The sequence below is a fragment of the Manacus vitellinus genome, unplaced genomic scaffold (assembly GCF_001715985.3).
Source record: "Manacus vitellinus isolate BGI_N305 unplaced genomic scaffold, ASM171598v3 scaffold_13_pilon, whole genome shotgun sequence".
Lineage (NCBI taxonomy): Eukaryota > Metazoa > Chordata > Aves > Passeriformes > Pipridae > Manacus > Manacus vitellinus.
Window position 1 is genome coordinate 18,173,919 of NW_021938999.1, and position 24,598 is coordinate 18,198,516.

General features: G+C 41.0%; 1 protein-coding gene across 3 annotated transcripts in view; it reads left to right on the forward strand.

Annotated features, from left to right (window-relative positions):
* Positions 1 to 272: 272 nt before the first annotated feature.
* The window catches only part of USP6NL (USP6 N-terminal like), a 116,575-nt gene continuing 92,249 nt past the window's right edge, over positions 273 to 24,598 (forward strand). The window contains exons 1-2 of one of the 3 annotated variants that reach the window (XM_029958114.1): positions 273 to 312; positions 5,440 to 5,529. In XM_029958114.1, coding sequence (XP_029813974.1) covers positions 5,526 to 5,529 — 4 coding nt within the window. In that variant the 5' untranslated portion in view covers positions 273 to 312; positions 5,440 to 5,525. Of the gene's footprint in view, positions 313 to 713; positions 774 to 3,189; positions 3,303 to 5,439; positions 5,530 to 24,598 lie in introns of those variants that run through there. The other 2 variants (XM_029958115.1, XM_029958116.1) reach the window with 2 other exon arrangements.

Genomic DNA, 24,598 nt, shown 5'->3' on the forward strand with positions numbered 1-24,598 from the left:
ACGATATATCTGAAGGCCACAAGACTTGCACTGTGTTTTCCCCCTTCTTTCCCCCACACGACGCCCTGTCCCGCTCTGCCCCGGCTCTCCCGGAGGGGCTCCGGGCGGACGCCTCGTCCCCAGCCCAAGATGGCGGCGGCGGGTCAGCCCTGTGGGAGGGGCGGGGGCGGGGAGGTTTCCATAGCGGCGGTGTCACACCGGGGCACTTCCTGGTCGGAGGCCGCCGGTCCCGGGGCAGCGAGCAGGGACGCGCCGCTGGGGAAGCGCGCGGAGGAGTGAGGCCGCCCCGGGAGAGGAGGAAGCAGAGAAAAGGTTAGGGCCGGAGCCGGGACTTTGCTCCGCCATTGTGCGCCCCCGGGGTTGCCGGCTGGGACCCATCCATTGGCGGGGCGCAGGGGGGTGGCCGCGTGCTTGTGTGGAGATGCGCGCGCGGACCCTCCATTGAAACGGGCGTGGTTCCTGCGGGCTGAGGGGAGGCGGGCGTACCATCTCCCCCGGGGGCGGTGGCGCGCACCCCCGGCGGTGGCCGGAAGAGTGGAAGAGGCGGGAGCCGTTCACCGCAGGGTACTGGGGTGTTGCTCCCGGACTGTTCCACTCCCGGCGAGGGGTGATGTGTGTGTCTGTCTTTGGAGGTTCCCTGCGTGATGTCTGTTGGGTGAGGGGCAGCGTGCGAGGGGGCTGTGAGGGGCCGGGACGCGGCTGAAACGGGCAGTTGCTGAGGGAGCCCGGGGGAAGACCCTGTGGAGACTGTCCCTGGGTCCAGTGTAAGGCTGGTATGGAGTTGTGGCTGCAGTGAGGGGCGCTTTCCTCAGGAGAGTGAGGGGCCGCAGCCAGAGTGGAGCTGGGGCGGAGGGGCCTGGGGAGGTGTTTGGGGGGTCGGACACTGGAGGCCCCCTCGAGGAACCCCCTTTCCTGCCCAGGTGGGAGGCGGCAGTGCCGCCCCGGTCGGGAGCAGGGAGGATTTGGATGGCTGAGCCCTTGTTTTAATCTGACTTTCTGGCACCGCCGCTCTCCCTGTACCTGCTCCCTCTTCTGTTCTTTGTAGTACTTCAGGTACGTGGTGGAAAGTGCCAGGCTGGCCGTGCTGGGTTGGGACAGAGGGGTCCAGAGTCCTGTGGGCTTCCCCTGGCTGTGCCGAGCCCGGGGGTCCGTGTCCCTCTCCCAGCCCGGGGTCTCCGCAAAGAGCCAATTCTCCGATGTTTTGTGTTCTTTCTGTGGCGTGGATGGCTGCTTGTAGGAAACCACCGAGGCCATTGAACTACCAGCTGAATGAGAGTCAAGTGGTGACTTAAAAGTCGCTCTCCCCGAACTCCTGTACCAGTTGTTCGCCCTCATATGCTCGAGAATAACTTTCTTTGTGCCATTCGCTGCTTGGAGGAGGCAGCTGCGCTGAGGGCTGGCTGCGAGGGGAGCCGGTTTTCAGCTCTCACTGAATTACAGTGGAGTGAAAAATCCCACATCTGCCCTGTTCACAACAAACGTATCTTGTGGAGGATCAGTTCAATTAGAATAATTCCATTAAATAATTGTTTTCCATGGTTTTTCTGGCTTGCTGCCTGCCCTGCAATGTAGAGCTGCTGTGTGACAGTCGAAACTCCAGCCCTGCCAGGCGTGTGTGTGTATTGAACGAGCGGCCAATCAGCAGCGCCTGAAACTAAAGGCGATTTGCCTCAACGCTCTGGAGTGTAAATATTCCTGCCACGAACAAAGGAGGGTGTGTCGCTGGACTTGCTTCATTTGTACTTCCATGTGCTTCCTCATTTGTGGCCAGTCAATGATTCTGTGTAGGTTCTGAAACAGTAGCAGTCTCACTTTGTTGTGAGTTGTGCCCTTCGCGCTGGCTTGGGGTATTTTTCGGAGCTGGGATGCTCAGAATCTTGGTGCTGTGTTAGGGATTTTTATTGTGTTCTTTTTAACAGCCGTGCTCTGAAGTGACTTAGTTTTACTCTTTTTAAACTTTTGTTGTTACTGATTAGAACTTTGAAGTTAACTCAACTTGGATGCAGTGAGTATTTAGTAGAGCTACCTTTTAACGAGCTGTTCTTTTGCCCTCTGATTATACAGCACAGAAACCAGCAATTTCAGACTTAATGTTCTGCCAGCCAGCTATCTATACATCTCTAAAACATGTGCTTCTGAAATCTCTGTGTTTGTTTTCTGTGAGGGCCCATAACATTTAATTTAAAGAAAAAAGTAAACGACAGTAAAATACTGATTTGTGCAAGGCAGGCTCTCTTTAGGCTATTTTGTCTGTGTCTTTAAACAGTGGAGGAGCACAGGAGCTGCTCCTGTGATTTCTGATTCTTGGGAACTGGGGATATAAATTCTTAATGTTAACTCCTTAGCATCTGAGTTAAACAGATACTACAATAACATACACACTGGCTAGACCTGAATCTTTAATTGCCAATTTAAAGGGAAATCTTTTCTCTGGATCGAGTCATAGTGCATAGAATATGCTGTAATTTGCTTGCCATCTGGCTCATGCTAATTGTCCTGAAACAGAGTATTGGGTAAAAAAGGAGACCTGGCACTGGGTGTGGAAACAGGTCATTGAATGTCTTATTAGTGTGGGTGAATTTGAAGTCGCAAAGAGCTTCCCTCAGTTCTGGTGTTCCTTTCAAATCTCGGTTAAAATGCCGATAGTTTCACAGCTACTTCAGGTGAATCCCCCCGAGGGCTGGTAGATGTGTGTCAGTAGAGGAAACACAAGGCTTTGCTCTTCAGGAAAGGACAAGGATCAAAGTTATGTGTGGGTGGTTTTTTATTTTTTTTCTTTTATAGCCTTGTTGATTGCAAGGGAAAGCACAGAGGGTGTCAGGCACTACTTTGAATTAAAAGTTTTCCCAAGATTTGTCTTTCAGCAAGACACTCAACAAGTCATGGTCTGTCTTTCTCTGCTCTGTAGTGGTTGGTTGTGTTTCTGTGCAGGAGAAAACCCTCCATGCACTGGAATAAACCAGGTTGTTGGCTGAGAGAGCAAAGCGAAAACAGTTTAGTTTCTCCCACACTCCTTAGGAAAAGTGTTGATTTTGCAATGCAATATAAAGCAGGGACATTCTGATATTGGCAGTGTTTTTTCCTGACTTTCCAGTGCTGCTTGCTATTGCTATACTCAAAATTATAGATAAAAGATGAAAATTTCCTTTTTTTTTTTTTTTTTTTAGTGACTTAAGCACTTTCCAGTAGTCCAAGAAAATACCTGTCAGCGAAATGATCAAGTTGTTCATGAGGGAAATGGGTTTTTTTTTTGAAATAACACTACCTGAATTAACCAGAAGTCTGCACTGGCTGGTAAACAGGTACCGGCAATAGCTAAACAAAATATTTAGACACTGAAGGCACTGTGGGAGTAGCACTTTGTAGCTGGAAGCCGGAGTTCAGGTTGCTGTGGAGCACTGGAACACTCACTTTTCATGGCCATGACACGTTTATAGGCAGCACATCACTGCTACATTCTCATCTCATTTCCTCGGTGTTACGTGACTAGGTTTTTATAAGAGATGTGCTGCATAATTATGCTATTATTAGCCTTAAGTGGTTTTCAGAGCTGCTGTTTTGTTTTTTCCTAATGAACAGCCTTTTCCTGTGCACACACACAGTAAAGTGTCGTGTAACACGGTGTCTCAGAGCAGAATATTGTTAGTTCATATTTGCAAAACTGAGGTGAGACTGTACCTTTGGAAAGTTGAGTAGGAGAGGCTGGTTTTTCATCTGGTTCTGCCTAAGACTCAAGCAGAATTTGGGCCCAAAGACAGTGTGGGGCTCTGCTCAAAAGTGCTTTGGACCTGAGTTGAGGGCTGTCTGCTTGATGTATTTGATGTTCTTAACATAAAAGCTGTTGTTAGTGCAGTAAATAATTAAACATCATGGAAGTTTTATTTGATAATTTTGACACCAGTAATCAAGAGGAAGCTGACAAGGCTGCAGTTCTAACATTATGTTTTAACAGACACTTCATTTTTTATTGGGCTGTGTGCTTAAATATTGAATTTAGCAGCCATTCACACAGCACTGACAGGGCTTGCAGTTCAGACTGTTCTTCAGTGATTGCAACTCCTCATGGCTTTGTGTTCCTCTCTGCCTGTTTAGAATGTTTGCATATGGATTTCTCCAGCCATTTTCTTCCCCTGTTGAACCTCTTCCCTCTGTTACTTTTTCAATGCAAAAGGAATTGGTTGTAATTTTAAGTTTGCATCATTACCAAAGGCTACCTTTTGGCAGTTGGATTTTTTTTTTTGATGGTGTGTGGGTGGTTTTGTTTTTTAATTTTATTTTTATGTTTTTTAGAAAACTGGTTTTAGCAACTGATAGAGGAACCTTCTTGTGATGTGAATTCAGTCCTGGGGTAGTTCCTCTACTACTTTGCCACCTGCTGTAAATCTAAATATTATGTGAAGACATAATTTAGGAAAATTAGATCACATATTTTGTCCTTTTGCATTTTATGTTGCTTTTTGTAAAGCATGAAGGGATCAGGAGAGTTGAGACTTGCAATCTGAGTCAGCACTAGATGTCTGGCTGAATTAGCACAGGTGGTCAGGTTCAGCAAGTTCTAAAAAGAGGAAATAAATCACATAATATTCCCTAATTTACCAATACTCTTTATTTGTGCAGGTATTAGAGAAGAATTCTTTATAGCTTAGTAGATGTGGGTTTTTTTTTTCATTTCAGCTGTGAGGTGAAGTTACTTTTGTTTAGCTGTTCTATCAGACTTGTATAAACTTGCTTTTAGCAGCAGGATGGAGATTATATAATAACTTTTTCAAGATGTACTTGCTGTGCTGTGGTTGTTGGAGATGAAGCCTCTGTGTTTGGCTTTGGGGAGGGCCGGGCCTGTTGTCAGTGGATCCACATCTGCCCTGTCTGGGTACCTGCTTTTCCTTTTCATTAGGAATTCACTGATCTGCTGGTTTGCAGTTGCTAGAAATGGTAACTTTTCCAGGTTTTGTTTCTGAGGAGGAAGTGTTTGGTGCTAATGCCAACCTGTGCTTATTTAGTAAATTTAATTGCAGTTCTTGTGTTTTGAAGAGTGTTTTTATAGTCATCGTGCTGGCTGAGGTTGCTGAAGGAAAGCACTGCTTTGGAATTTTCAGTTATTGTATCCATATTGTGGTCTTGCACTTTTAACTTCTTAACTGCTCCCAAAAGATAACAAACAATATATTTTATAGCACCTTTTTTAGCACATGCTCACAAGTTTATAATGTGATTGTTGGAAGGTACACGTTTTCAGTTGATAAACTGCAAAATATATCCATAAGGAGTTAAGCTCTTCAGTCACAACAAACACATCTTTGTGTTCCTTTTTGTTTGTTTTTTTTTTTTTAAGAAGGAGGATGAAAAGATAGTAGGAAAGACAGTGCATATGTAAACATATATCCTAGTGATTTAAAGTTGAAAAAATGACTTGTCTTTGTGTTTTCTTCCCACCATCAGGACATGTATACCTCTGAGAAACCTTCTCCAACAAGATACCTTGCTTCAAGACCTCTCTTGGATTATATACAAAGAAGTTTCCAGTCATGAGTGAGTAGATTTTTTTTTTTCTTTCAGAAAAAAAAGAAACCCTTATTTTGTAGTTTAGAAGAACTGTAACTTCTGTAGTAGGTTTTGGGAAGTGGTTATTCCTCAAAAATATTCATATTGAGTTTTGTCTCTTCAGTCCTTCAGACTAACCAAATAAAACTGAGACTTGGCAGATGCAATTCTTAATATGCAAATTTTTGATCAGTATGTGCTCTGTGAGACTCCTGTGTTGGTAGCCTGGTCTCATTTTCAAGAAGTTTGGTTCTGTAACAAGCTGATGTTTGTTTTTTTCAGTATAAATAAAACATGTAACTGAGGGGGAAATGTCTTGGGTTTGCTGAGAACTCCAAAATTTGTGACTGCCTAGTGAATTAAAATAACTGGTAAAAATCCAACATAAAATGAAAGGACTTCATTTTGTAGAAAAAAAATAAATATGTTTCTCAAATTCCAGTACAGAGGTCTGATCCCAAAGGAATTTTGGCATGTATTGGAAAGATCTGAGCCATAGAAAACTGTGACCTAATATATCTGTTTTGGTGAAAAAAAAACCCAAAACAGATGGAAGACACTATAAGTTTTGTTTTAGGTTGTATCTGATGGGTAAGGTGATCTCTTTTTAGTGAACTGTTCTGAGTGTTTAAAAGTCCCTTGTAAGTTTTGTGGATGTGAGACTTGATGTAATTGTTGGCAGCCACGTTCCCTGGCCTTACCTTGTGTAGAAATGAGGATCAAACTTCCTATGCCCAGGAACTGTGTTTAGAATGGAGCTCAGTTCCAAACCAACTGTACTGAATGTGCTGAAGAATGAGCATCTCCTTCACAGGATAATTATAGCCTGTGTTAGCAAAATAAGACCATTCCAGTTTCTGGGAGGAAGTGAGTAAAGAAAATGGTTGGTTAAATTTCTTGTCGAACTAAATGAAAAATGATTGTTGGTGACATCTGGAAGGAAAAAAAAAGGAATGGTGAAGGAAATGCTCACTAAATGCAGCAGAGGAAAAATTATACCAAACAAAGGACTGAAAGAACTGCTGAACTCTAGAGTTCTTGCTGGTGTAGGTAGAACTATTTTAGTATTTATATATAGATTTATCTCTTTTATGTTGCTGTTCACACTTGTTTGCTTTGTGACGTGTAAAGCATTTGCTGTGTTGTGTAGGTGACAATTTTCCAGGCAGTTATTCAAGTACCAGAATGTCCTGATTTGTCCAACACTGCTCTATTAATCCTCATTTGTTGTACAGAGCTTCTCATGTGCTGTCACTGCCCTGTGTGCAGCCCCAAACATTACCAACAACTGAATCACAGCTGCTGTGTGGTGTGACTGGCCAAGGTGCTGCTGGGATGGGGTTGGTGTGGGGACAGCACAAACTGCTGTGGCTTGAGCAAAACACCATTGGCTTGGTCACTTTTTGGGCTGATTCCAGCCTGGAGGGTTCAGCTGTTTGTTGGGAAGAATGAAGACCCTCATTCTCATGCAAGACAGCACTTTGGCAGCACTTTTTGTGGTGGTCACTAATAATGCTCTGCAGTGCAGGACACCACGTTGCTGTGGGGGACTGGATGCTTCAGTCCCTGCTAAGTGATGGCCTTCAAGGGCACGATGGAAAGTGCCACTTGTTTGAAAATATGGTTTAAAGAAGATGAAATGTTTTATGTTCAACTCATGTTGGATTTCTTAGTTTATGGTTTACTTGAGAGTAACTTGAACTATAAGCACGGCCCTTATTTTTAGTCTCCTCTCTCCTAAATATCTCATCACTAAGATATGTATCATCCTATGAAGATGTTTTTATTTGCATACCTCTGTACCTGTGAGCTTATTCACAAAATCTGTGGGCACCTGTAATAGCTGGATGTGTTAAAAATGATGGGAGTCTCCAGTATTCCTAACATGTGCATCACCTAGTGTGATTCAAACCAAACATCTACCTAAAATTAGGGAATGTCAGCCTTAAGAAGGTTAGTAAAACTTCAGAATGCAGGCTACATTATCAAATCCTACTTGTTATTTGCTTGAGACACACTTGATGCAATATATACTTACATTGCTCTTTGTGAAGGGCTGTTCTACACTCTTAGTCTTAAAATGATTAAATCCCTTTTCTAATATCTGCCCTAAATTTATTCACAGGTAGTTCATATCTATTTTTTTTTGTTTGCCAACTTTATTAATCAGCTAAAGAAATTTTTACCTTATCATATTTGTTGTTTTAGCAGTTTGTTACATAAAGCTTATATTTCATTGAAATAATTTGTAGAATTAAATCTATATTATCTTGCTATTTAAGAAGCACACAGATGCTTATTTTTAAGCAAGTGATCAGGTAATTTTTTTTTCAAAGTGAACAAACTTACTATTGTCATATAACTTCTAATAGTTACCAGGTGTGTAGGTCAATGCTTTGGATGCTGTTGTACTGGATCTTCCCTATTATCAGGGAAGAGCATTGACAGAATTGCAAAATTCACCATTCATGGTAGGTTTTTTTTTGCTGGGCAATACAAATAATCAGATGGAACTGAGGCAGCCCCTGTTCAGGCTTTTATTTCTGTGGAATGCCTTTATAAATGTCTGTTTTCATAAATAAGGGTAAGACAGATCCGTGTTTGAAATGATACTTTTCCACTCTGTGCCCCAGAGCACAGTGAGGTCATGTGCTTGAGGGATGGGGACAAGTCTAAAGTGTAGCTAAGTGAGATTGATTTTGATTTGTTTTGTATTTAAAGATAACTTGTCAAGGAGATCCTGGCTGGGTAGAACCTGCCTAGAATGTCCCACCTCAGAGAGAGTTGGTTTTCTCCAGATATTGACATTTAGCAGCTAAAAAATGTGTACTGTCATGATAAATTCTTACTGTGCTCTTTATGTTTGGCAGTTTTCCTGTGCTTTTCTCCTTTGAAGAAAGGTCAATTCAGTGAACTTTTTTGAGCTGCTGCAGTGAACTGTTTGCAAACAATTGACCCACCTGTTAGTACACTCTATTGCAGCAAGCTGGTAACATCTTTGATTTTCTTTTACCCCCTTGAATGTATAGTGCCAACTTATAATACAGAATATTTCTTTCCTGACTTTGTCTCTCTGCTTCTGGTTTTGTTTCCCACACCCTAAAAACTTCACACTGTTCACAGTTGTGAAGTTCACCTGCTGTTCTTTGTGCCTCAGTATCATCTCTTCAGGTTTTCTTTGTGAGTGACTGAGGGTAGGAGCACATTTTGTGTGTTTGAAGAGATGCTGTGCAGTGAAATCTTACATTTTGGAAATGGTCAGTGTGGCCTGGTAATCACAGGGGGAACTTTTTGCTTCAGCAGTTCAAATCAAGACCACAATGGTGTGATTAAAGGCTGCCTCTGCTTGATGGTTGGTTATTTTTCTTGACCTCTCATTACAGCTGGCGTTCTAGTTTGTGTTCACAGAGGAACCTGAAGCTTTGGGGATTTCTAAAAAAAAAAAAAAAAAAAGAAAAAAAGAAAAAAAAATTTCCCTGTCATTTTGTGTTCTTGTATTGTGTGTAAATAAATAGTTTTGGCTGTCAGTTTTCCTGTTCATGAGCAATAAACTTGGGAATCAAAACAAATATTAAGATCAGCCATAATAGATAAAGATGCAATAGATAAAGGCCAGGTTGGATGGGGCTTGGAGCAGCCTGGCCTGGTGGAAGGTGCCCCTGCCCTGCCCATGGCAGGGGGTTGGAACGAGATGATCTTTAAGGTTCCTTCCTACCCAGACCAGTGCATGCATTATTATTCCTATATTTGCAACTGAGAAAAGTGTGTTCTGGGCTTCTCTAAAGCTTTCTGTGCTAAGGGAGGTCTGTTTGGTTAAGTCTGGCTCCATTTCCCCCCCTCGCCCCTAATCTGCCCTCCTGGGTAAACCAGAATGAATTTGCAGTGAATTAAGGACCAAGTCAAACTGTTAATAAAATAAATACTGGGAATTAGACTTTTTTTTTTTGTGGTTTACCCGAAGTGTAGGTGGCTGTGCATTTTGTGTATTGTGGGTAAGGTGCTGAAAATAATTTTAAAGCTGATTGATTTGGTTTAAGAGGCTTTATATCATCAGTTCTTTGCTGTGAGCTGAGATTGAAAGAAAGGAAAAAGTCTAAGTTCTGATTCACACAGAAAACTGCATAATGGGGGAGGAAAGCTTGGAAGTAAACTAAAATGCTTTTACAATGAAGTATAATAATGAATAGCTAAAGGATGTCAGATTATTATGTTACATTTGAAGTTTTTATTTTTGGACCATGAACCCTGAAAGCCCATTCATAAAATGCAAGTTTGAAGCTACAGTTTGTGAAGTGTTTTCTCAGTTGTTCTGATTTCACAGCACAATTATCTTCTAATCTATATAAATACTGAGACTTAAGAAATAAGGAAGAAATAGGAAAGAAGTTATGAGGTCTCCTGGGTTATCTTTACTGAAATTTGAAATAGTAGTTCCTTAGGAAAAATTGAAGCTCTGAATGATAAAGATTTGTAGGACACAGGGGATAAAGAGCCATAATGCAGATTGGAAAAAGGTTGCTTTGAAAACTTGGGATGTGTTTAAAGAAATTTTGAAGAGTCAAATACTAGTAACCCCCTGGAACTCAGCTGTGTGAAATAGGGGGAAGCCCACAAGATTCTTAAATAGTAAACTACTGTGTATTAGTGACCCCCTAAAAATTGTTTCCTTGATAACATCAGTATTTATTTAGTGGTTCCACTGTTTTTTTCTTGAAGCTGTCAGAGGGATTTCCCACTGTATGTGACTGTAGTGGCACGGGAGCACTTGGACCAGGAATAGTAGTGTAGTAACTTTTTTTGTAGTGGGAGGTTGGAGCATGAAAAATAAATGTGTTCTGAGTTCTTGGGCTCCTGGACCTCATGGTAGGAGAACTGGCAGGGCTGGGGATCAGTGATCTGTGGGTGAGGCTGTGGTAGATGCTGCTTTCCCCTTGCTTGGAGTGGGCATGGAGCTGTAGCTTAAGTTGTTCAGGAATGTGGTAATCTTGGCCTTCCTCTGTCCTAAGCAAGGAGAGGCATCTCCAGAGGGCTAATCAGATCTTACATGACCCAGTTTCTCACCAGTGCTGTAATTAAACTGCTCCTGTAAATACAGAGGGTGCCTGACTGGCAATAAAATATAAACCCAAGTGCTTTGCACAGAACTGATGCATCACAGTGAGGACATGAAGGCATGTTAGTAGAAACTTACCTGCTGTTTTAATATTCCCATTTTATTATGTTGGATTTCCTGACATAATGATGCACTTTCTCAGACCTTGTGGTTTTGTTTTTTTTGCTGAAAGTACAGCACTTTAAATGTATCAGAACCCAGATGAAAGCTTTTTGAAATTTGTTAAATCTGTTTTTAAACAGATTTTAGATTAATTTTTTTTTTTCATAATCCTTCCTTTATTTTTGGTCACTTTTTAGGATATTTAGGACTGATAAGTTGTGACTTCCCTTGCGCTTAGAATTTATTTTTAGATCAAAGAGGCAGATAAACACATTTTGAATTTTGTTCTGTCACCTTTTTACCTGAAAAAAATAAGTCCTCAATCTCCAAAGACTGAAGTGAAGCCACTTCTTTGCAGGAGGTTGCAGCTACCAAAAATGTATTTCTCACATCCAGAAACTGTGCTTGCATGTGGTAGGTACGAGTTCAGTGGTGTCACTTTTTATTAGGCTTTGCTAACAAGCAGGTATTGTGGAATATTTAATGTTTCATTTAAATTAATGTATAGTAAAGCTAAATTTTTGAAACCCTTTGCATGTGTTTCACATACATTTATTGAAGATTTTAAAAAAAAGGTGTTACATTTATTTTTTAATTTATTTTTCCATAAAGGGAACTTCAGATCTTCTTTTAGTTGGGCTTTTTCCCCGTGGGTTTAAATTGATGGTCAGGTTGATGGGGCTTCTCTAAATAAGTCAGAGCAACATGACACCTACTTTTAAAGCAATGTAATTTCTGTTTGTAAACCAAGATGTTGGCGCTGGCAGGAAACTATTGTTAATTTTGAGCTGACAGGAGAGCTGTGGCAGGAAAATTGCCATCATTAATGTTATTGGAGGACCAGTCTTTTGTATACACCCTTACTACTCCCTGAATGTGTCCTTTCTAGACACTTGCACTTCACATTTATTCTGTCATATTTGCAATGAAAATTAAGGTTGGATTATTTCCAAATTATTTACTTTATGACACTGTGTGTGTCCAAAACAGCAAGGATAATAGAAATATGGTTACGAGACTAATTTATATATATTTGATCATTCATTACATATTTCATTTGTTATAAACGTTTTATGTAATTTTCTCTTTATATTATAAATTATATACTGACATAAAATACATGACAGTTCTTTTATTTATGAGTTTATATGGAGAGCCATCTTTTAAAATTTCTCTACCTCTCAGTGTTTTGATGGATGGCCAGTAAGGAGGGATGAATTATTGTGAGTAATTGGTGTACTCAGGAGTACATGCCTGTGGCATGATAATATTCTCCCATTACAGGCTTTTTTAGTTAAATCTTAGTCTTTGGGCCTCTCTCTGTGCTCCTTTATATAAAACCTTGCACAATGATGCCTTTATGGTGGGTCTCTGGTGCTCCTGCAGCAGCAGAACAGTGTAACCTTGTTCTCTGGAGTGAGGATCAAGTGTCCAGCACTATGTAAGCAATTCATATTTCTGGGATCCTATTCACCCTGGGATAAGTTGAGGGTGGCACTCAAGTACATTCCAAAGGAGGAAGGATGCAGAAATTCCCAACCAAAGCAGAGATGAAAAGCAGCAGTTATACATGGAGATGTTTGGGTGGGCACCCCCTTCTCTGCGCAGGGCGCTGTGCAGACACAGGACGGTGTTTTGGGGACTGCAGGGAGGGCTTTCCAGAGGCTGCAGTTCTGAGCTTCCTGGTGGTGGATAATAAATAGTTTTATTTACTGTGGAATCAGAGAATTCACAAGGGAAATGATTGGGATGAAGGATTAGAAATGGACTGCAGAAGAACTTTCCCAACAGCAGTGTTAAGTGAGATGTTCAGAGGACTTTCCTTACCTCGTGTGAGTCATGTGGATTCTCCCTTTCCATATGAATAATTGGATAAGATGCTCCACTGTGTAGGAAAAGTGAAGCTATTGCTGCTCACTGGTGTAAGTTCATCACAGATAAGAAAAATAACTGAGCTGCAGCCTCATTTTATGTTATTCATGTTCACATTCAAGAAACAAAACACCTGATTTACAAGATTTGTGGTTATTTTAAGCTAAATTGATTGTGTTTCAAGGAAAACTACTCTGACATTCTTTATCCACCTTCTGATAGGAAACAACTTCTTTGATTTGTAGCACAGACAGAAAATATTTGGGCTTTTTGCCAGAAGTGGGGTTATGCAAGTAATGTCAACCAGATTACTGGCTCCATACTTGTTTAAATTTAAGATCTTTTCTTGACTTAAACTATCCAACCTGTTGTCCTTGAAGTGTTTAAAGGATGGTTGCAGATGTTTGTGTTAACGAAGTAGCTGCACTCAGATGATATCCTATCAATCATCTGATTATAAGGTTTGTTTAATCTCTCATTGCAAAAGACCCCCCCCTATAATTAAGGTCTTTTAATTCCCAAAATTGTGTGGGAGACTGGCACTGGAATTTTTTCAAGGCTGTTGGTAAACCTGGACCTGTCCTGCTTGAAATTTCTGAAGCAAGCAGAAAGCTGTGTAGGACTCCCAGGCTGATTTGGGAACCTGGTGTGTTGTGTTTCTTTTTTTATTTTTTTTCTCCATCTTCCTTTTTCCCTGTTTTATTCTGTGGAATGTAATGGTCTCCGGGGTGGAAAGCTCACCAACACACTGTGGAATCTCCAGTGCTTTTGGGCAGTGCAGTCATTAATCTAACAGATCTCCAACGTAAAAGGGCACTTTGTTTGAAAAAAGCACTTTGGTTTGCCATAGGAGAGGACTCCTGAATGCAGGCTTTCTGTTTTACCCTTGAAAAGCTCTTTGAAAACCTGCCTAATTCTGTGGTAGATGCTGAAAGGCTCACTCAGAGCTCCTTTGAGCAGGAGACAGAATTGCCAGAAGTTTTAGAGGCACAGGGAAATAAGTCTCTCACCAGAATATTCTGTTGCATTCAATAAAAAGCTTTTCCCTTCTCTTTTTTTTCTTTTTTTTTTTTTTGGTAGTACTTCGTACAGCATTATATGAGAAGTTTTATTTTGTGAGGCTGCTGTACCTGAGTTGTCCAAAACACTATGATGGCATAACCCAAACTCCAAACTGCCTGCCCTCCCCTCAAGTTGCTGTTGGAGGTGACACTTGTTGCTGCAGCTCTTGGTTCTTGGAGTGGTGCTGAGCTGCAGCCCTGCTTGTGTCCAGGCTGCTCCACAGCCCCTGCTTGTCTTGGGAGCCTCAGAACAGTTACAGTTCCGATTATTTTATATCTGACTGCACAAACTAGACAAGCTTTTAGCTTCCTCTCCCCCTGGTTACAGCATATTCCTGCAAGATGATTGAAGGATGTCAGGGTTGGTCTTGGAGAGCAGGAGAGACAAAATTAGGTCTATAGTTGGCTGTGAAAAAGTGAGGTACAAACTGCCAAGTGTCAATTTTGGTTTTTATTTCCTCCCCACTTCCTCCCCCCTCCCCCCACACTCTTTTGCTATGCCAGAAGCAGTGACAAAAATATTTGTAGATTTTACTTTAAGTATGTGGTAGGAAAGTTTTCTTTTTAGAGCAAAGGCTAATGAGTCACTTATAGTGATATTTCAATATTTATTTATTTCCCGTGCATTAAAACAAACTAAAAGAAATAATACTTATGTGAAACTCACTGTAAGGTTCTTGAGTGGTTTTTTTTCTCTCTTTTTCTAATGCATCAGTCACTAAGTGGAACATTAATTTTGGAGAAGTAGCTCCATTTGTGTTTTTGTTTAATGGTGTGTAATCAGGGGACCTACAGGATGATGTAGCAAGGCCCAGTTATCTGTGTTGTCCAGTGACACTGAACTGATCAAGGGTAAATCCCCTGCAGAGGGGTGATGGTGGCACTGCTTCTTCTGTCCCTGTAGCATTGGTGTAGCACCAGTGGGAGTTCAAATAGTGGGTTGCAGTCCCTGACTGTGATATTTTGTGGAGTGATGCCATTCAGTGCCACCCTGGACATGGGCAACTGCTGGCTGAAACTTGGCATGATTTTAAACTCCCTACTGCTACAGAGAGAGCAGGGAGAACTCCAGTCTCCCCTCTGCCAAAAGTGGGATTGTGTCATTAGGAGTCTGTGGTTGCTCTGTCTTTGCTCAGGTAACAGGTAGGTGAGATGTCCTCCACTGGGACAGGGGGATTGTCTTCAAGTGAAGCTCACTAAAGAAGTCTAAGATGCCTGGGTATTCCCACCATTTATTCATTGATGAGGGAATACAAGAACTCTTTTCAGTAGTGGAGGCCTGTATATGTTTTATGGGAAACAGGATTGGATATGAAGTGGGAGGGACGTGCTTGTTACTAAATAATTTCTGTTACTAAATCATTTTTAAGAGCAGAGGCAAAACAGATACCATAAGGTAGCCACAGCCAGCCACTAAAGCAGGAAATGTCTCAAATATAACTCTGGCATTGACCTTAAGTAGTCACAGTTGACATGATGGTCATATCCAAGTGCTAAGCTTGGATTTTTAAAATGCATTAGTTAAAATCTGCTTTAACAGACTGCATTTGCTGAGTGAACGTCCAAGGAGAGCAGGAGGCAGAAGTCTCCCATTAGAACACAGCTGCAGTGAGCAAACAGGCCCAGGAACACTTCCTTTTCCAGGGGGTGGATCTCTGCTGATCGGGGTGACCTGCACCTTCATTTCCTTCAGCTGCTTTTGAAATTCTTCCCTCCCACGTGTCTCTTTGTAACAGCTTCTCATCACTAAGGTGGGCTGGGTTTGTGGGAATAGATGCCACTTTAGTGTTATACAAAGTACTCAAAAACTTGTTTTAAAAGTTTCCCTTTTTCCTGCAGCACCCAGAGCCACACCATGTCCTGTTTGCTGCACAAACCACGCCTGCAAATACAGGGGCTTAATAAAAGTGGTGTGTTTTGCAGTGGACTAATGAGGTTTGATGTTCTTCCTGGTGGCTGTGTACATCTGCATTTTATTACTTGGATTAAATATCAGCATAGAAATGTTACATGCAGTGAAGGATTTAATCATGCTAACAAACAGCAAGGCAGAGAATTTTCTAGCTTTTCTTTGCCTCAGGGAGGTACAAGATTATTAGTGTCATTCATATCCTCTTCAAAAAGAAGCCAAGTAAGAGTTTAAATTACAGGCAAAGTTTTTATTTTTCTTCCTTCTTTGAATTGAACACACATTCACTTTTATCAGTCTTTCCTTGATTAAACTAATGAATTTACTTTTACTTCAGAATTAACACATGTAAGATAGTAATAGTTTTGATTTTTGTTTAATATTGCAAATAGAAAGAAAAAGTATTTTAATGACTAGTGTGGCTTCTGTGTGCTTGGGTTTGACAGAATATTTAATAATATCCTTTAACTTGAAGATAAATCTGTTGATTAGCACTACAGGCATGACCCAAATCCAGGAGATGTAAAATTGCTGCATGTTCTATTTGAAATGCTGCCCATGCAGGAAATGCTGCATATTGCTTGGAGAAAGTCTTTTGCTGTAATTATAAATGTATAAATGTTTAATTTCTTTTTGGGACTTGTAGTATAAAACTTTTTTTCTCAGAATAATTTTCATTTGAAACTAAATCTGTATTAAGATTTGGACTGTCATATGAGGAAGACTGAGAAATTCTCTGGGGTTTGTGCACTCACTGAGATGAGATCTTGTACTGACATCCTCTTTCTTCCTTCCATTTAAAAAAACCCCAACAAACCTAATTTTATCAAATGTTTAAAATGGGCTTCCTAGATACAATTTTTTTTTTTGAAAATGCCATTTGCTTTGTTGGTGCTTTTTTACCAGCTCCTGTGCCTTCCCAAGTGGCCTTTTGGCCTTTGAAGGGAGGGGTGTGAGGGAGAGGAGAAAGCAATGGAATTAGTTTGAAGATCCCTAATAAGAACCTGCGGTTCTGCAGCTGCTCTTTGTCGTAACCTCTTTGTAACTTGCTTAACACAGTCCCAAGCACACAGACCCAAAAGGCATGAAGTGCCTCAGTTGTATCTAAGGAGCTCTGTAGCCTGAGCTGTTCTTTTGGATGAATCCCTACAGGTTAAATCTCTAAGAGCTTTTGGAACCCTTTGAACTGTTGCTAAGTTGTGTATTCTAGACACGCTTGTATGTCTAAATCTGAGGGTACAGTTTTACAGAAAATACATGAGCAAAGACAGAGCAGTGCCCTTGTTTTGCTCATGGAGGTGATAGGTATAAAACCCACACTTACTGAGAAGAAGAAAAATAAATGATACATCTATACATGCTTGCTTTTTTTATTTTTAGAAGAGTGCATCAAGACGTATTTGAACAACCTTCTGATGCTGCTCTCCATTAGTGTCTGTTTGTTATCAGGAGGGTGGTAAAAGTGATCTACAGGGTCAGTTCCCTTGGCTTCCTTGTGGCTCTCAGGGAAACTCCCTGTCTGCCTTGTTATAATCTAGATCCACTTGCAGAAGCTGCTGTAGCAAGACTTGAGGGGATAAAACCTGCTGGGAATTGAGTAAGAAGGGCAACAGCAAGAGTGTTGTGCAATGTGTAGTTTTCTTTCACTGTGGTCTGCTGAATGTGGCTGTGTGTTTTTCTGTCTTCCCTTTCCCCCAATTTTAGCATTTGTTTTTTTATTTTGGGTTCATAAATTTTTGCCCAGAACGGGCAGAATTAATTTTGTTGACCATTTATTGAAGTTCTCCATCTGAATTTAATGAACAGCTTTCTCCTATGTGTAAAGTATAAAGAAAAACAGACTTAAAAAAAATAGCTTTCTCTTCTCCAGCCTCTAGATCACACTACTTTCTGCTCCCAGGAAGATGGCTTTTAAATGATGCTCAAATATCTCCATCAGATTCTTTTAGAAGCTGCAGCCAAACTTTCATGCTTTGAAATTGGTAGCAAACGTGCTAGAAATGAAGGAAAAAATATTCCTAAGTGGAAGCACATTCTATTGGATTAAGTAGTTACAGGCTCTGTAGGACCATTGGGAAGACTGTGAGGATATTCATTTATTTTTTTGGATACCTTGCAAAATGCAGAGCCAAATGCAGTCATTTGTGAAAAATGAATGCCTTGAATAGTAAAGGGAGTTGTATGAGTAGTGCAAACATTTTTACAGGAGAGGCTACCAGAATTTCACCTATGAATTCTTGACACCATTGGGGTAATTTTTTCATGGTTCAAAGAATGATCTGTAGAAAATAATGAAGATAAGAATTTAAAGTTTCAGAGATTTATGGGGGGGTTAGTTATTGATCAGGACCTATACAGTTCTTCTCTTCCAGCTGCAATAGATTGTTTAAAACTTAATGAAAACTCTAGGCTTCAGTTCACAAATTGGAAAATTAATTTAAATGTTAGTGAGAAAGAATAGATAACCTAATTTATATCTGCTTTAGTAATAATTTGTATCCTGATATAGTGCCTGTCTTAAAACTCAGTGCCTAATTCTTTTGAGATAACAATTTGAAGACCAGTTCTGACAGGAAAAGTCAGAGAGGAGTATTATAAACCAAAATATTTCCGTGGATAGTTAAGGTATTGCCAGAACTTAGCTGCCAGGTAGACTTTATCTGAATTTATTATTTTTTGCAAGAAATAAGCAGTTTTTACTGTGAAGACACTATGCAAATGTTCTTTATAATATGCTCTTCCTTCTATTTGATACTTAAATAATCTTCTCCCAGCTAATGTGCCTTACTTGTGTTTCCTTAATCCCTTAATCTATTCTTGAAAACTTTTATCCTGCATATGAAATAGTTGTTCCTGATGAGAAAAATCTTCTTCGTTTCCTGAGCCTCTTTGCTCAGATGGGAGGGAGGGTGAAGCAGTTGTGCCACGTGTGGTTCCTGAAACTGCTACTCTCAGAGCAAACATTCCAGTGGGTCGTTAGGAGCAGCTTCCCTGGCTCTTGGTGGCACTGGAGGTTTTATAGCCCCTGTTAAGGACGATCCTGCTGACTCTGACTTGCCAAAACACCAGCTGGGCTTTACTGCATGGAAAGGAGTGGCCAAAGAGCAAACAGACCCTGCTCTTGTAAATCCCCTTCTCCTGCCTCTAACCTCAGACTTTGCTCTCTTGCAGAATTAGAGGGAGCAGAATGAGTGTTTTGTGTATTTATCTGCTTTCTAGAGAATGTAAGGCTCGATCCCCCTTCCATTGGAACAGGTGAAGCAGGACTGGATCTCAGTCAGTGCCGTTCTGGGCTCTCCATTCCTGGGAGTGTCAGGCCTGTGAGCTTGGTATCCTACCCATGTCTGGAGTCCAGCAAGTGGGGAAAAGGGCACAGTTCTGGCTCTGGGGAGCTCAAGGGAGGATGATGAAGCCAAACCTGCCCAGGTTTCTGCAGAGATGTGAGGAGGAATCTGTGTGCAGAATATCTGAATTCCAGACAGCTCCTGTTGATGTGAGGTGGAAAAAGAACAGTGACAGTTACTTTGCATCTCAGCTCAGGTGTGTGCAGGGCTGTTGTTCCTATGAATGGAAGCCCTCAAGCCATTGTAGTGGGTTGGGGTTTTTTCTATTAGTAGCTTGTACATCTTTCTTTCTGTAAATGAGGGCACACAAGCAGGAGCATTTTGGGAAGCTGCAGTGCTGCCTGGGAATACCCTGAGGGTTCTTGATGGCTTTTTAATAGCCTAGACAGAATGCCATGAATATATAAACATTACAGATTAGAACAAGAGAGGGAAAGAGAAAATATTAAGTCTTCCTCAAATTTTGATCTCCCCCACCCCCAAGTGTCATTTGACAGATACTCACTGAGCCATACTTCTGCAGCATCTTTTGTGCTGTAAATATCTTATCTCCTGGCAATATGTTTCACAAAAAAGAACTGCTTCCAAAGATCAATTAATTATAATTATGTTAATGGAAGTATTTTTATTCTGAATTGTGATAGCTGGCTAATCAGGATGCAGGTCATATTTTTTTATTATGGTTAGGAGAGATCATGGTGATCCATAAAATCTCATCCTGGTTAACTGCCCCTGCTCATAGCAATGTATTTCCTTGTGTTGATAACGTGCATGATTTCTGTATTCCCTGCAATTTTGAAGTTAAGGAAGAAAAGCAAAAATCCAAGACCATCCTCAAGCACATGTTGCTGAGCAAGCTCGGTGGCAGCAATCTGTTCTATGCACTGCATATGTCAGGCTGCTTTTCTCCTCAAGCAGAATCGACTGACATGGTTACACTGAATCCGTGACACAGTTTCTTTGCGGTTCACTTTGTTTGTTTGTGTCAGCACTGCTGTGAACTTCCCGTGGGTGTGTCTGTCCCTGCCCACCGGGTGTCTTGTCAGGATGTGGTCTGAGAGGTGGCACTTGGAGTGACAGATGGCGTGGAAGTATCAGTTGGTTCAGTATCACTCAGACATAACAGAGAACTATAACCAAGTTATGGTTCATGAGTTCCAGATGAAATGACATGATTTAACTAGTTAGTGCGTTTTGTTTCTCAATAATGGTATTGCCACTGTTCTAAAGCAGGTTTAGTGTTATTGTCCTGGTGTATAGATTGATTTGGGGAAAGACAAACAGCAGCCACAAAGCTTGCTGTGTGATTCCTCGAAGTGATTTGTTTATTTGTTTATATGCCCATGTCAGACTTGCACCATTTTCTCTCTGTTTCACACAGAATATTTAGTTAAGTGGTTTACATTTTCATAAATGACTTTTAAGGCTTTGGGGTTTTTTTGGTTTCTTTCTATGTGCCAATTGTCACAACAAAGAAGAGAGTGCATACCAACTTTGGAGGTGATTTCATGTTGAGGAAGGCAGGTGTGTGTGAAAATGATTTCTAGTCCTGAAGTTCTTTGTGTGTCTCTCTTTTAAAAGCTCAGAGCAGCTTCAGCTGTTTAAAACCCCCCTGCCTCTGGTGGAGGGAGAGATCCTTGTGATCATAGGGGTGGAAGCCTTTCCAGTGGCTATTCTGCAAACTTTAGTAGGGACTGGTTTTGTATTCTGACCACAGTCCATGGACCTGCAAATCATCTAAAAGAGTCCTTTTCCAGTTAGTCATCTTTGTTACCAGCAGGACAAGGGATAGTTTGGAAGAAAAGGGAATAGGTACTGAAGTGCCCATCCTCTCCTTGTTCCAGCACTTGAGAACATTGCTGTAGAAATGAGATAATCAAGTTCAGTTAAAGATCAGTTCTGGGACCTTCAAGGTACACTCTTGCTTTGGAGGGCCAAGTGGATGTTGTGATGAAGATTTTATTCAACCTTACTCCTTTTTTTTCCCCCTTGTTCCTCCTATCCATAATGTTTATATAAGTACCATCAAAAGTTTAGTAGTTCTGTAAAGGTAGTTGTGTTCTGTGATCCATAAACCTAGAAGCCAGTTTTTCAGAGGAAATTTGCAATGTAATGCAGCTGCAAGTAATGCTGTTCCTTCAGGTTTGTGTCTTTGACTTGAGAACAGGTTGTTTGATTGCCCAACTAACTAAAGAACAAACACATCATGGCAAGATAATTGGGGAACAGTTTTTACAGCAGCAGTTTTGAGCACTGGATTATTAAGTAAAGGACCTCCAGGTAAACTTTACTGCACAACTGCACAACCCTGCACTCTACATCTTATTTAAGTGTTCTGCAATTATATAGCTGTTCTAGACAGTTCTGTTCGTAGTAATCTTCTCTGTGCCTCTCTGTGTATAGAGTCATTTGTCTTAAACCTGGAATTTAAGTTTAGGTCCAGGACTTAGAAATTATTCTTCATACAGAAAGTTGAGAGTTCTGTTTCTTTGCTGTGAAGAATCCTTTTTCAGGAAGGACAAGTTGCAGTTGCACAGTATGTCTACAAGCTTCCTACTGGGTGGACACTTGAATGTTTGCAGGGTGGGAGAAGGAACTGGACAGCTTGGCAGAGAGAATGATTTTACTTGTCTTTGTTCTGCCAAACCAAATACAATGGGACTTAGGGTTGCTCTTACTTCTGGCAGAGATGGATTTATGGGCAGGCTGTAAAGGAGACTGACATAACAGAAGTGGTTTGTTGTGCCTGTGCTCTGTGTTTGAAGGGACTGACATGGATGTGGATAAATATGCCAGCAAATATAAAATCTGAAATGCTTGTGATGAGCAGCTGGGAATGGAAAGAGGTGACCTCTCGTCCCCCCACCCCCCATCTCACACTTAAGCAATGGGAACAGAAGGTCTAAAGGCCAGAGAATGTGGCCTGTGGTTTGTTTAAATGTTATGGTTTTCAGAACATGTGGTCGGCTTCCTAAATCAATCTCTCTGTGTGTGCAAGGCCTCACAGTGCTGTGTAGGAATTTGGTTTTCCAAATTGTTCACAGAGCCCCTTCAGGGCTGACAGTTATTTAAGGTGATCACATAAAACATGATTCCTCAGGATTTATTTTTTTTTTGTTATCTCTGCAGAGGTTTTGGCAAAAGGCACTTATGAAGGGCCTTTGTACATTTTCCAGATGGCATTAAAAATGTTGGGGGGGGCACATAGTGCAATCTGTCTGCCTAAAATTACCTGACAGAAGTAATCACAATGGCTTTGCTGAAATAGTTCTCTGGGCCTCTGGTGGTGGGAGAGAGAATGTCTGAAATACTCCCAGGATTTCCAGCCTCCCGAGAATTCCCATCACGTACAGGGGTGTCAGAGGTTTCTGTTCAAGGGGGGAGAGAAGGAACTCAGTGCCTGTTTCTAGCAGGAGCTTGCTTGTGCCTGATGGAGTTTCTGCAGGCTGGATTTCATTTCAGTCCTGTTGGTGGGTCTGACGTGGGCTCTGCGCTGCACCGGAGTCTTTCTTTGAGCACTACGTGGAATTCATGAATTGAGACAGACTGGAAAGGAGGATGCAGCCACTTCTTACTCACTGAGCCCAGGGGAGCTGCAGCTGGCAGCAGTCACTGCAAGTGGGTTTTTTTCTGTAGCTACTTTGTGGCGTCATTACTTTATTACTTTAAACTTTATTTAGAGGCATCACTATGTGTTCTCTGTGGTAAATCATTTTAAAATGCTCTGTAGAAACACATCCAGGACTGCTGGCAGTTTCTTCCCTCCTTGTGCTGAAGTCACTTTAAATCCATCACCCCAGCCTGTAGAGTCGTCAGGCAGAAATCTTCCTGTGAAGGTGGATGAGTTGTTCCTGCATCAGTTTTGCTTGGGCATACTGAGGACAGCCATGTAATCAGGTGTAGTAATGAAACCTGTTGGAATTCCAGAGGAGCCCCCAGTCCCTTTGATCTTGCTGCTGAGCAATGATTCAAGTGCTACAGATTGTAAAGGATCTGGTGTCGCCAGCAAGACGGAGAGCAGATGCTGCTAAGAAAGGTAAGAGCAGCACTGGGATGTATTCAGTGCTCTGAGCAATTTGCTGTAAATCAGAAATATTCTGGAGTTTGGTTGTAGTTAAATTAACTGTGTACTTGGTACTTAAAAATGCTCTTTGTTGTGGCATGTACAGCTGCCATAATTTGGCTTAGAACTATATTAAGCCTAATGATTATCGTTTCTGCAACTGCAGCTTTCCCAAAGAGAATCCTGGTGACGTTCGTTATGTGAGGATTGAGTTTGTCAGCATCTGTGACTGCTGCTGTTGTTGCTGTTGTTCTAAAGATCTTTTCCTTTTTTTTTTTTTTTTGTAGTAAAAACACTTTTGTTGTCTGGAGAGCTCAGGTTGTGAAAATAGCAACTGTATTCCGTGTAATCCCATCAGAACAGTTTTTAGAGCCTTAATGCTCTAAATGAGAATAAGAGCAAAAATAGGCTTCTTTAGTGCTTATGGAAATGAGAGACTGGAAGGACACAGCTGCACTGCTGGTTAGGTTTTACAATTAGATTATTTCTAGATTACAACTAACTTCAAAATCTGAAATGCCTCCTGCAAGTGTACAAAACATTACTTGAAATACTCAATTACTGCTTGAAATTAATCGATGGTAAATGCTGTTCTTGTTTACTTCAGTGTGTTGAACACTTTTTATTTTGTTAAGTAGTGCCATCCTTTGTGGTATCTGGCACACTTATCTAATTAGGAACTGATTAAACACTTCTTTCTTTTGTACTCTTACATCTTAATCATTTGCAACTGCTGAATAAATGGTTCATAGAGGAACTAAATAATTTGTAGAGATGTCTTAAAAATTTCATTCCTTTCTTGCTAAAATTAATTTTCTGGGGCCACTTTTTTTGTATTGAATAGGTCATGAATAATTTAGGATCTACAGCATCTGTGTCTGCCTGTTACAGTGTCACTGTTCTGTTCTGCCCTTACATGTAATGTGTGGCTAAAGGCAAGTACCTTTATTTTAAATCACTCCTCTAATAACATCAGGCTCTTCTAACTTTAATGAGTCAGTTAATGAAACACCTCTGTAAGGAGACAAAAGGTAGAACTGGGCTCAGCTGTTACCTTCTTGTTCTGGAAAAAAAAAGGGCAAACTTCCTAATTACTTCCTTAGATTTTGCAGTGATTGGTTGAACATCCCCCCAACAGTTGTATAATTTCATCACAGGGAATTACTCCACTTCAGTGCTGTTCACTGTTCATTTTTGATTTGTGCTTCCACTCCACTGGTTCCAGAGAGGAATGAAGGGGCAGGAGTTCTGCTTGTCTGTTCTCCATGTAGCTCCCCAGTCAGGAAGCATTTCTGTAGGAGTACTGTAAGAACTGGGTTGAAAAGATGAGTATTTTTTATTTTTTTGGTGTTATTTATAGGAACAGATGCAGTAGAATTGGAAGGGAAAGCCTTGAAAAACATGAGGAAAGGCTTGTTTTCTCAGTTCTAAAGCTTTGAGATTTTTTTCTCTCCATTAGTTTTACTCCCTTGTTAAAAGACATTAATTTTGGGTCATTGTTTGGGTGGTATTCTCAAGCTGCTACTATCTGAGCTAATTAGATGTCAGCTCTTACAGGACTGAGTAGTGCATTTTGACAAGCACTGTTAAGAT